Genomic DNA, 13,226 nt, shown 5'->3' with positions numbered 1-13,226 from the left:
TGTGTGCATGTGTGGCTACATGCCTGTTGTTGAGTGCTTATAATCGTGAGTTACTGGTTCAAACAGAGGCCACGTCACATGGAGGACTGTGGTCCCACGTCGTGGCAATCCGGTTTTGTTGGTCTGATGGTTTAAGACCCTGCAGTCAAACTACAAAAGTAAAGCCAATGCTGAAGTGCCTTGAACCAGAATTCTCTCTAATCAGGTGGCGACTCCTTAAAAAGAAGTCTGGTTGTATAGAAGTCTATAAGAAAATGACTCTACTTCTCTCTTGATTTATACTCTCAGTAAACATTGTAAATATGAGTTTATGGTCTCATTATCTAGTTTCAGGTCTTCTTCATTACAGCATGATGTTCATTTAGTCAATGATGGTCCATTTAGAGTCAAATTGAAGCAGGGTGTTCTGAAGGGCGGGGCTACCTTGTGATTGACGGGTTGCTTCCATAGCCCCGGCGTCTCAATCACGGCGCCACAACAACCGACATGGTCACTTCCGTTCACCGGTTGCAGAAAACCCAAGATGTCAACAGTCAAATCGCCAACTCAAGCCTTCAAAACGGCGGTCCACAAACCAACGTCCCCTTCTCATATACAGCCGATGATTGGCCCACTACCACAGCAGCTACAACCCACACAGTCTGTGGTGGGGTGAAGTCGCAACTGAATGCTCTCATTCACAAGTTGGGTATCGAATAAAGTAGAAAAAAAGGTATCAAAGGATGTACTGTCATGGTTTCACTTTCAGGGTCCTGGTGTTGGTACTGGCATTGTACGTTTTGAAACAATACCCATCGTGTTCTAGTTGCACCTGTTGGGGCAACTGGGGCTAAGTGATAGAGCAGGTCATCCTTCAATCAGAGGTTCGATCACCGGCTCCGCTAGTCCGTGTCCTTGGGCAAGACGCTTAATTAACCCCAAATTGAACCCGTAGGCTGTGCATTTACCATTTACCACTTTTCGACAAAATAGTTCCAGGACGATGGAACCAGAGGAACCAAATTCAGGAACTAAACCAGGAACTAAAAGTCCCCGTTTGGTCATTCCTGTTTGTTTTTCTATGGCATCGGTAGAACAATGCAAATAAGACTTGTAATACATTGAAAAAGACGACAACTGTGTTCAAAAAGCGATTTCCATACATAAGGAATGCACCGAAATCGCCTATTTTTGAGCAGGTTTCCCCACATTTAAAGAACCCTGCATATAGGGGCTACATTTGATTGTAAACAGGGTGTTGGTGATGCTGAGCGTCCTGCAGCAGTCTGTTCTTTTGCAGCCACATTTCCAGTAAAGTTTCCAGTTGCTTTGCCAGTGCTTGTTTCCTTTTACAAGCTTGTGTAGCTTTATGGCTGCGCTTTCCTCGTTTTAATTACTGCGCACAGCAGACTATCTTGTCTGTAATTCATATCTGTACAACGTGAATAATGCATAATAGTTGTAGGACAATTCCTTCAGCTGCTTTCCAGATTTTGGAAGGGGATGTGACATAGGCAAACAAAAAGGAGACAAAGTTCTTGTTTGTTTCTGGAACATTGAAGCTGTTTCAGATGCTCGCGGCGGCCCTCACTTTTTTCCATTCACTCTGCACTTACTGTATCTGTTCATCCGTGATTTCCTGCGTCCATGAGTCACGACAGCTTCAGTGTGATAGTAATTTTAATGGAGCTGAAAGACTGCAAACTGTGTTGAATGAAGTGGTTTCTGTACAGATCAAAAGTAATCCTCTCAGTGCTGCTCTGTCGCTGTAACAGTGTAATCTAATTAGTCTGTTTACTGTTATTGCCTCTGCCCATGATTTCCTTCAGCATTAAATGCTTCTTACTGTCTCATGCCAACATGGCTGTGCATGGGTAAGTCATAAATAAAGTGTATGATAGGGATACAAGGATCAAGTTGAATTTTGTTTTATAATGAGCTCTCATGGATAATGAGTCTGCACACGCGTAGTCATTTTAGATACTCGCTTGGAGCTCAGTGTTGAAACAAACGCTCTAAATTGGAGAATTTCCTCATCTGCTTTGTGTGTAGAAAACAGCCAACGTAATCTCATTATTTCTGGCTGCTAAAAACCAAGTTGGCGATGACCAAAAACCAAAATGTTAAAACCGTAGCACACAAAGCAATGGGTGACCACATTCTCTTCTTATTTACAGTCTAGTCACATAATGTATAGAAAAACCATGATGGAAAAGCATCATGGTTGGGCTTAAAATACATCCGTAAACTTAGAGAAATACGTAAACAGAAGTTTTAAGAAATTTCCCCTTGGGGATGAATAAAGTATAGCTAATCTAAATCTAATCTAAACACATCACAATAGGTGGGGACACTAACACCGGTCTCCTGGTTGAAAGTCCTGTGTTTGTTTGACCCATCCTTTTCTCGCTGTTATCCTAACTTACTAGTGTTATTCACTAATAATCTGTGTAATCTGTTTTTACCACAACAAAAGGTCCTCATTCACTTCCTGTTGGCATTGCTAAAGTGGTGTTATGAGAGACCAGGCAGAAGACAGCAGCATGGTATCAATCAGTTGGTGTCAAGACATCATTAAAACCAGCAGCAATCCAACAGATCCTCGTGGTTGAGATCATTAGAAAACAGCAGCAAATAGTGGAGTAGTGAGGGTGATATGTAGGATGGAAATACACATAAAGAGAAGTGTTGTCACATATGCTAATACAGTAGTGTGTTTCACAAGAGACTGGAGATGTGACAACAACAAAGCACTTAGAGTGTACAGAGGATCTCTTTATACAACCTGACAAGGAGATCCCCACTGAGACACAAGAGTGCCTTACAGGAGAGCTCCATTACGATCGTATTTGCACTGAATGTGTGTTTATGCAGACGTTAATGATACAAGCGTGCGGATGGGGAAAGCTGGAACATGTGCAAGAAGAAAGGGACAAATGAGAGGGGGAGAACGCCTCATCCCTCAGCCAGCACATTGTTTTCTGGCGCAGGAAGTGAAATCTGATTGTGCTTTTCCTGTATGTTTATTTATATCTATGGCATACACATGGTACCAGACATGCAAAAAGATTGCGGGTCGTATATAGAAAAGGAGCCACGGCACTAATAATATTACAAAAAGTATTTCTGTGTCTTCTGTTTTTTTATCTAATTTAATTAAATGTAGTCTTTTAAATATAGTGCACAGCCTAAGTGCCTACTTAATACTTACTCATGTATTTTCTGAAATGTTTACTTGTTTGCTTATATGTAGAGCACTTTGTAAACTCTGTTTTTAAAGGTGCTATATAAATAAATGTATTATTATTATATATTATTATTAAAACATGATGATGCAAAAGTGAACTTGGATCTCTTAAGTCTAATATTAGGATTAACAAGGCAAACATTGTTAAAGCAGAACCTGTTAAAAACTCCTTCTGGAAATCTAGACGAATAAACCTTTTTTGTGCTAAAATGGCATACAAAAAACATTCCCATGTTTCTCCAACACATTTAAAATTAATTTCATCCAATCAGTTTATTTGATACAAATCTGCTGCTGATGAACTGGAAACCTGTGAAATCCCGAAACCCCCAAATAAACAGATTGCGCTGTGATTTAATTGCAATTAACGGACAAAAGGGACGACAAGCAAACAACTGTTAAAATGCTTGTTTTCTCAATGAAGCTCTGATCGATCGGTGCAAGGCTTTGCTAACATTGTAGCAGCTCCACCAAACACTCAAAAATAACGTCATATATTATATAGTATTATATATTATATCCATTTTCATTGTGTGTACCATATGGTTTGTGCACAAACATTCATACACATAGTTTTATCTCTACTAATATGAGGTATCGTAGAGCTCTGGGTGCCCACATACGGCTACAATAGTTTCTGATTCAACAGCGGCCGGACGTCAGTGATGACAGGAGGACAATCTCAACGTCACGCGGATTATCTTGCCTGTGTTAAAAAATCTCAACTCGACTGCTCAATGAAGCAAATTCCGCTTATTTGTATTATTTGCGTCATTCGCATACATTTACTTTGTATGGAATCTACTCGCGCCACTAACCCATCAAGTCATAAACACAAGAGAGAGCTTAACATTGTTAACCCCTCTGGCCCAAAATGATACCGACCAATCAGACCAAATCTACCTCTGCCCCTCCCCGTTGCCACTTCACCACTGTTTCTGTCAGAATGCAGACGAAACATTGTGCGGAAGTGGGAACGTTTCAGAAACAGCAGCGTGTTATCGACGCACGGATAATTGATGTTGTTGGTTGGTCGGTTAGTTTCTACACTGAGAGGTTATTTGCCTTTAGTAGCTAAAGAGGAACTAAGGAGACATGAACAAACACACACACATACACACACACACACAGACGATCTCCAAGGTATAAATGATGATGAGATGCCATTTAACAAGTGAGTCATCTTCACACGGCGCCTACTACATAGTTGGTCGACAATAGAACACTTGACTGGAATAGATTGTCGCCTTGTCGAGGGACGAATGAACGAACACTCTGCATTAACACACCTCCAAGCTTTTTACACTCACGTCATGTTTGCAAAGACGCAGCCAGAAATATCGTGTCCCAACAGAAAGACATCTCTGGAATCTGGATAAAACCTGGACAAACACACACACACACACACACACACACAGGCAGTTTGACGGACACCGATGAACATCCCCGTTCCAGGGGGCTGATCGTGCAGCAACAAAAAGGCATGAAAAGATTGTGCTCAAGCTCGCCACGTGCATATAAATATCTATATGAATATACAGATGGGGCAAGAGGAAGGGAGACAAACACCCTGGAGGCGCTGAGAGGAGCTGAAAAAAGCAATGCAAAGAGATTGGTTTCTGAAATGGAGACATGGGTTCAGAGGCAGCGCAGCGATGTCTCGGCAAGTGCGGCTTGCGTCCCCACGTGGATACAAACCGAGGCTCGACCTCAAACCCCCCGCCTCGAGCATGCGAGTGGGCTCGGTGTCATCATCACGAGACGCATCTTTTCGATACACTTTGAGAGCGTGCCTTGGCGTCTTTGCATCGTATTTGTAGTCGGGTGTATGCACAGCTAGCTCCTCGTGTCTTAAAGGACCAGTTACTTAAAGTTGGCTCATTTAGAATGTACTGTGTGTGTTTTCTGGAAGACTGTAAACATTCGTAGAAATTGTTTCATGGGGGATAATGTGCCACACTATTTCAAAGTCCGGGGAAGTGACTGCAGACCTAGCGACTTGTGTCTTAAAGGAATATTACCTGTTTAGCTTGTTTACTTACAATTTGGTGTATATGTTTACTTGTTTTGTTTCCTTATTATTTGTGACATATTTTAAATAGTAAATGTAGTCTAATAGTTCAGCAGTTCGTATGGTAAATATGGAGCTACCAGGTTAGCTTAGCTTAGCTTAGCAGAAAGACTGGAAACATCTTTATAAATTACTTGTGTTTCAATTTGGGGGTTACGTGTCAGACTAAGAAGATAAAACAAGGTAATTACTGAGCTTTAGAGGTTCTTTCAGAAGGGTCAGTCCAGCCGTTTCAAGTCCCTGTGCTAAGCTAAGCTAACCAGCTGCTGGCGATTTGCTTGAAAAAATGCAAAATTGAGAGTGGTATCAATCTTTTCATCTAACTCGGCAAGAGAGCCAAAGGCTTCCAATCAGCGTCCTGGTTTGCAGGAACCCAGTTTTGCTGAGTTCTGTCACAACAAACCGTGACTCTCTCCTCACCGTTTATTAGTAATAAGGACAGTGAGCTACAGCTGTTAATTGAATGTGTTGGATACATTTATTTATTACTTTGCGAGGTTCACGAACTGCCGCTAGAAACTAAAGGGCCCAAGCTGTGGGTATTTACTCACAAATCATCATACGCATTTGTAAATGTGGTTGTGGGGATCATGAAACGCGCATCTGCTGTCACCCAGTGTTGAGACAAATTTCTCTAATGGAAGAAGGGTGATGGATTAATGTAGAGTAAACGAGAGGAGAAGAGATGGAAGGATGCCTAATGGGAGAGGAAGTACGGGAAGATGAAGAGGACGAAGCTGCGAGTGTGCTTGAAGGCTGAAGAGGGAGGAGAGTGAGAGAGAGTGATTTGGAGGACAATGGACGGAAAAAAGGAGAGAAAGGGTGTATAAATATTGCTTGGCAAAAGCGAGGGCTTCCCTCCCCTCTATAGGTGCATCCCCGTTGACACCCTCAGTGCTGCATTGTTTAAAGCTATCCCTGTTTAACCCTGGGAGAGGGGGGCACGGTCGCCCCTGAGATGCAGAAGTGGGTGATGACACATGCTCAGTGGGGAAGCTCAGCGTTTGTTGTTTTAAGATGGCTCAACGTGCCACCGTTCAACATTAGAACTGGCAGAAGGTCCAATGATGCTCACATCTTCACTCATTATTTTATTTAGAGGTTTGATCACAATCCAGTGTGTGGAAAAGTATGGATCATTGTGATTTTATTCGTATATGTTATTAGTCGTAGTCTAGTGAATAATAGGTATATGATAGGGAGAGGAGGTAGCGAAGGAATAGAAAATTGTCGAATTTGTCGATTTGTCCGTCGCCATCTTGGATTACGGGCGAGCGATCTGGGCTTTTTTACGATTAGAAGTTTCCATATTTTGAATGCGGCGGAGTGATGTAGAGACACCCTCCACCTATCTGTTAGCGACAGCAACCTGTCAATCACAGTAAGCCCACCCTAAAGTATACTCTGCTTTATGATCTATTTGACTCTAAATTGACCATAATTTACTAAATGAACATCATGCTGTATTTTAAACGTTAAATGTTTATGTTTACTGAGGGAAAAAATCAAGAGAGTCATTTTCTCATTGACTTCCTTATAGTCTGACTTCTTTTTACACCCAGAGGAGTCGCCCTCTGATGGCCAGTGGAGAGAACGCATGTTTTAAGGCACCTCTGCATTGGCTTCACTCGGCAGAACAGGAGGTTGCCTCCTGGAGGAAAATGAGATAAGACTCCAAACTAAGAAAAGGAGCAGAGAAGAAGTAGTGCAGGCAGAGGTAAGGAGGAGAGGAGGGGAAGGGCCGGTGGGACGATCTGTAGTGGATTAACTAGAGCAGGTCACTCTGGGAGTGCAGCACTCTTCAGTATGCTGCTCCACACTCACACTCAAAGCAAGTGTGACTCCTATATTCAGCCCTGTGTGCCAATAACCGCCTTTCTCACAGAATAATCCACACATGGAGATTCAGTAGCTTGACACTCACTCTTGCCAATGGTAATGCTGGTGCTGCATAACAGTCAGTTATCACAATCACAAAAGAGAGCAAATTAGAAACTAGTAACATATGCATCCACCCCCCTTAATTTGTTGATAGTCAAGTTGACTGTTCACTTAGTTTTTGTATTTGATTTCAGACAGAGGCATACAAAAGTGTGGTTCTTAATTTTAGTCTTGCTGGCAGAAATGAGTACTGTTGCTAGTGTAGCGAGCTAATTAAGTTAATATTAGCTGTACAGCTGTTACCTTGGCCGGGGTTTGCAAATGGGTAGTAGAACATAACCTTTGCCTACACTCTGTTATAGAAACATCCACGGCCAAGCCAGGTAGCTTATCTTAGCATGAAGACTGAAAATGGGGGCAAACAGCTATCCTGGAGGTATAGATGAATACTGAATTGGACACAAGAAGATTTTAAAAAGTCAATATCTTCAATATAGATGTGTCTATAGCCCTGTTGACAACATATGCAATTCCTGCAAGGATGAGATTGAAAAAATATGTAGCCTACATAATGCATAATGCACCTTAACTATTCAAGGTCAATGCGTAGCCTTAATAATTCAAGGTCAATGATGTCCCTTAACTATTCAAGGTCAATGATTAGACAGCTATTCAAGGTCAATGCTTAGCCTTAACGAGTCATGGTCAATGGCTCAACTTAAACCTTAGAGGTCAATGCCTAACTTTAACCATTAAAGCACAATGACTTACTTCAACCAATCCAGGACAATGCCTAACCGTAACCATTCGAGGACAATACCTAACTTTAACCCTCTTGAGTCGATGGACACACACGTCGGCGGTAAAACGGCACAGAAATATGGTTTGGATGTTGCTGGAGTCCGTAGACGTTCTACTTCTGTGTCCTTCTCACAAGATCGTACGTGGTTCACACAGCGAGCCAAGAGCTTAGACGTGCCGTGTGATGTTTGTGTCGAGCTCCGCCCTGCAACGTAATTTGTGGAATCGTGTGTCCGTCGAAATTCTGTGTGAAACTAACCAATGAACACTTAGGAAATCACTAAGGATACCCACCTTACGCTTAGGAAAAACACTGCCGTCTTCAGTCCGTAAATAGTTTGTTTTTATATATAGGATATAATCTATTTGAAAAACTGTTCTTGAAAAACAGACTAAAATATATAAATATATTTATATATATATTATAAATATTTAGTTTGAAAACAATATTTAGTGTAAAAACGGGTGTAATGTTAATTTTTTTTATTTGCATACAGCCCATGAAGTTATTTCTCAGTCCCATTTTATCTCAGTCCCTCTCACATTTGGTGAAAGTAGAGTTACAGACACTCACACTTCTATTTCTACTCAAAAAACGATATTACAAGATTTGGTTTTAGACATTTATTTACATCTACTATTTTATTCATATATTCCACCACTTTTGTGAACTTAAAACTTTGGTAAACCAATTTCAAGCACCAAAACAGTTCGTCCACATGAGTAAAGGATGATTTCACAAGAGAATCTTTATAAATCGGAATTCAACTTTTCAGCTTTAGGGCCAAATTTGGTCTTTACACTGTGCCTAAAGACAATGGTGCTTCATTATATAGATAGCTGAGATTGTTCTGCGATGCTTGATGTATAACACATGGGTATGTATCAAATGCAAGTGCCTTTAAAAGATGAATTTAAGAAGACCCCAGAGGGTTAACCATTCGAGGACAATGCCTACCTGTAACCATTCAAGGACGATGCCTAACTTTAACAATTCGAGGGCAATAAATAACCATAACCATTCGAGGACAATGCCTAACTTTAACCATTCGAGGACAATGCCTAACTTTAACCCTTCGAGGACAATGACTAACCATAACCCTTCGAGGACAATGCCTAACTTTAACCATTCGAGGACAATGCCTAACTAACCATTCAAGGGCAATGCCTAACTTTAACCATTCGAGGACAATGCCTAACTTTAACCCTTCGAGGACAATGACTAACCATAACCCTTCGAGGACAATGCCTAACTTTAACCATTCGAGGACAATGCCTATTTTTAACCATTCAAGGACGATGACTAACCGTAACCATTCGAGGACAATGCCTAACTTTAACCATTTGAGTACTATGCCTAACTTTAACCATTTGAGTACTATGCCTAACTTTAACCATTCAAGGACGATGCCTAACTTTAACCATTCGAGGATGATGCCTAACTTTAACAATTCGAGGACAATGCCTAACTGTAATCATTCGAGGACAATGCCTAACTAACCATTCAATGGCAATGCCTAACTTTAACCATTCGAGGACGAAGACTAACCGGAACCATTCGAGGACGATGCCTAACTTTAACCATTTGAGTACTATGCCTAACTTTAACCATTTGAGTACTATGCCTAACTTTAACCATTCGAGGACGATGCCTAACTTTAACCATTTGAGGATGATGCCTAACTTTAACCATTCGAGGACAATGCCTAACTGTAATCATTCAAGGACAATGACTAACTTTAACCATTCAAGGACAAAGCACTAACAGCCCAATTCATTGAACGTTTGACTCTTGATGTGCACTCAACTGCCACATTAGTTAAACGGGTCATCATTACAAGGTCCCTCATAAAGCCGTCTGTGGCTGAGTTTGACTGCAAATCAGCAAATCTACCGAGAGGGGAAGAGACAACAGGAAGGAGACACATGTCACTGTTGATATGAGTCAAATAAAAGGCATATGTTAGGAATACACAGAAAGGGATTTTGTGTGTGTGTTTATGCATTTGTTGCCTGTCAGTGTCCTCAGGTTATGTGATGTTTTCTGCTCCTTATATTCTTTATTATCCCTAGCCATCAAGGCTGACATGTCAATCTTATCTACTCAGCATACTGCCTCTGGCCTTACACACAACACACACACTCAAACACACACACACACACACACACACTCACTGTATCCCTTACATAATATATAATATTATTCTTATGTATTTTTGTTCACCTCTCACCATTCCATCTCCCCTTAGTTGTGTGTGTGTGTGTGTGTGCGTGTGAGAGAGAGAGACAGAGACTATGCATCTCTGCGGGCCAGTTATAACATGGTTGTTTGCTACAAATACCATAACAACAGCAAAAACTGTTGTCAGTCATTAAGAAATAAAACGGGTGATGTAATGTGCAAGAAAATAGGTGTAATTCACTAATTTAATCACAATGTGATGTGTGTGTGTATGTTGTAGGTTTTCTCCACTGCATCATGCATCGCTCAATGGGAACCTGGAGCTCATCACTCTGCTGCTCGAGTCACAGGCTGCTGTCGACATCAGAGACCAGAAAGGTGAGCGGATAATGCGCTCACACACACACACACACATACACACAAACAAACAAACAAACAAACACACACACAGCATATATACAAACAAAAAAGTTTGCACATCCATAAACTACTCTTTGTGTCACCCTCTTACACATGTCTGTGTGTGTGCATCTGCGCGTGCAGGTATGCGGCCGCTGCACTACGCAGCCTGGCAGGGCAAGGCGGAGCCTATGAAGATGCTGCTTAAGTCCGGCTCGTCCGTCAACGGCCAATCGGATGAGGGACAGATTCCCCTCCACCTGGCAGCGCAGCACGGCCACTACGACGTGGTGAGTGACGGCGAGTCATCCGCAAAGAGAGCAGAGAGTGGAATATTACAATATTGATTTTTATTATGCACCCTATTGTATGTACACTATTTGATCTCATACAGCAAACATCTGATGGAAAACTGTAAAAACTATGATTTAGATTAAAAGCCTCATGTAATTGGAGATGTTATGATGTCATGGCCATAGGGGTCAAAATCAGTTTCAGGATCTGAGTGTATGTGTTTTGGCTACACAGTTTATTATAGACTTATTATAGGTGAGGTTGAAATAAATAAAATAAAAAACTTGCATCCGTGCCAAAAAGTTATGCAAAATCCATTAACACAGCCAAAATGATTTACAAAAAACTGAAACGTCAATATGCAAAAAAAATAGTGCTGATATGGCAGTGTTTGCAGCATATTTCTGCTGACCCCAAGTGGCCAAATTATTGTACAGTTATTGCAGGTTTCACAAAACCTGATGATCAGACAGAATTTACCCTTTTTTCTTTTCACTTCACGTCACCGTTCCACATTCACCATTTTTCCATCGGTAGTTACGCAATGTAGCTAGGTAGCTGCCAGGCTACGTAGGAGGATGACGTCATCGTTCTCCATCGTCGGTGTAATAGCTTTGCTGGCTGTGACAAGTCTGCTTTCGAATCGCTGAACAAAAATGTGAGATGTGGGAGCTGCAGCTGATTCATCTGGACTCAGGCTTTCCTTCACCACGTGTCACTTCTGTCTCGCTCTGATCCAAGGGAGGGCAACAGCCATATACATTGTGAAGCACTGCAGTGCTACTGCAGGCCTGCCAAAGCAACGACGATGAAATATAGCCGTACACTCACTCCAGCAGCTAACATGCCCCGGAGGGGGGGCGACGCTCAGCATCCGCAGGCTCAAAAAGCGAAGAGCCCTCCCTTCTATCTGATTAAATAACCATGATTTATACATGGTAACAAACGGGCGCCGAGGCTCTCCATCAGCAGCTGCTCCCAGTGTGAAAGGGCAAATTAATAAAAAAAACGGACCACAGATTATAGCATGAATCATTTAACATCCGGCAAGGCACGGAGAAGATTTGACATTTGCTTTAACAACAAGTAAAGCGAGACAGCGTTTTTGTCTGTCCTTGTCCATTTTTAAGGTGCATTAGAAAGCAGAAAGAGCTAATTCCACTGGTGAAAATTTATCCCTCTAAGTCACTTTAACCAAGCTCTTCCTTTCACTTGATGTCGCAGCGCTCCTTTAACGCCATTGTACAGCGACAAGCCGCCATGCCTACAGGGAGGGGTTCTCTTTAACGCAACGAGGGGCAAAAACTCTCAAAAGTCAGCTCTTTGCATTAGATGTACAGTCAGCTTATTCCGGTTATACGTGTAGTGATCAGTGGCAGTGAAAAACAATAAAATGGTGAAAATGATGTTTTGGGATATGAGTCGCCTCCAAAACAGGAGAGGTCCTCGAGCACGCAGCCATAACTGGACAAAACAATTACGTGGTTTGCTGCAGCGGAATACGAGAATAGCTTTGCCAATACGTTGTCCCCAAGCTACGAATGGACGATTGCCATTCGGGTTAGGGTAGCTCGTAGGTTTTCATGTGAATCGGGTGTCCCCCCCCCACCCTCCCCTTATATGAGGCAATGTGTGTGTTTCCTGTCTCCAGTCGGAGATGCTGCTGCAGCATCAGTCCAACCCATGCATTGTGGACAACGCGGGGAAAACGCCTCTGGACCTGGCCTGCGAGTTTGGCCGAGTCGGGGTAAGAATCTTCGGTGTTAAGCCGAAAGACAGCGGCGCCCCGAAGCCCATCTACAGAAGCGATGATTGAGTGTGTTGCTTGTGTGCGTTTGTGTGTAGGTGGTCCAGTTGTTGCTGTCCAGCAACATGTGTGCTGCCTTGCTGGAGCCCAAGAAAGGAGACACCACCGACCCCAACGGGACGTCTCCGCTCCACCTGGCCGCCAAGAACGGACACATCGACATCATCAGGTACACACACACACACACATACACACACACAACATTTTCTAATGAGTCACCGGGTTTAAATGTCCTCCTGTGCTTCCTGAGAAAACAGATACATGACACAACAGGGGAACAATCCGATTTAATTAAGACAAGGTCACATCCTTGAGACCTTACACTCTGCAGATTTGCAGATGGCACTCTGTCGTTATAATCCCATCTTTGTTTAGCAGTTCGCAAAAGAGCATCGCGGCAACGTGACTTTTGTCGGCGTGGCGACGTCAACGGTCAACTTAAACCTCGCGATGAAGGAGAAGTGGGGTAGGGGAGGAGAGGAGGGTGCTGAGAGATGAGAGGAGACTGCAAGTGAGGGAAGATAAGATGGAGAGGGAGAGAGAGAATAAAGCCTGTCAGAGCTGA

The 13,226-nt window shown here is 42.4% G+C and overlaps 1 protein-coding gene across 2 annotated transcripts in view; it reads left to right on the top strand.

Moving 5' to 3' along the window:
* The window catches only part of caskin1 (CASK interacting protein 1), an 82,564-nt gene that overhangs the window by 45,269 nt on the left and 24,069 nt on the right, over nucleotides 1-13,226 (top strand). For both annotated transcript variants that reach the window (XM_034540414.1, XM_034540413.1), the window contains exons 3-6: nucleotides 10,442-10,539; nucleotides 10,705-10,850; nucleotides 12,506-12,601; nucleotides 12,700-12,830. In XM_034540414.1, coding sequence (XP_034396305.1) covers nucleotides 10,442-10,539; nucleotides 10,705-10,850; nucleotides 12,506-12,601; nucleotides 12,700-12,830 — 471 coding nt within the window. The remainder of the gene's footprint in view (nucleotides 1-10,441; nucleotides 10,540-10,704; nucleotides 10,851-12,505; nucleotides 12,602-12,699; nucleotides 12,831-13,226) is intronic.

The sequence above is a fragment of the Cyclopterus lumpus genome, chromosome 8 (genome assembly GCF_009769545.1).
Source record: "Cyclopterus lumpus isolate fCycLum1 chromosome 8, fCycLum1.pri, whole genome shotgun sequence".
In the NCBI taxonomy this organism is placed as follows: Eukaryota; Metazoa; Chordata; class Actinopteri; order Perciformes; family Cyclopteridae; genus Cyclopterus; species Cyclopterus lumpus.
This window is presented reverse-complemented; position numbering and strand designations above follow the sequence as displayed.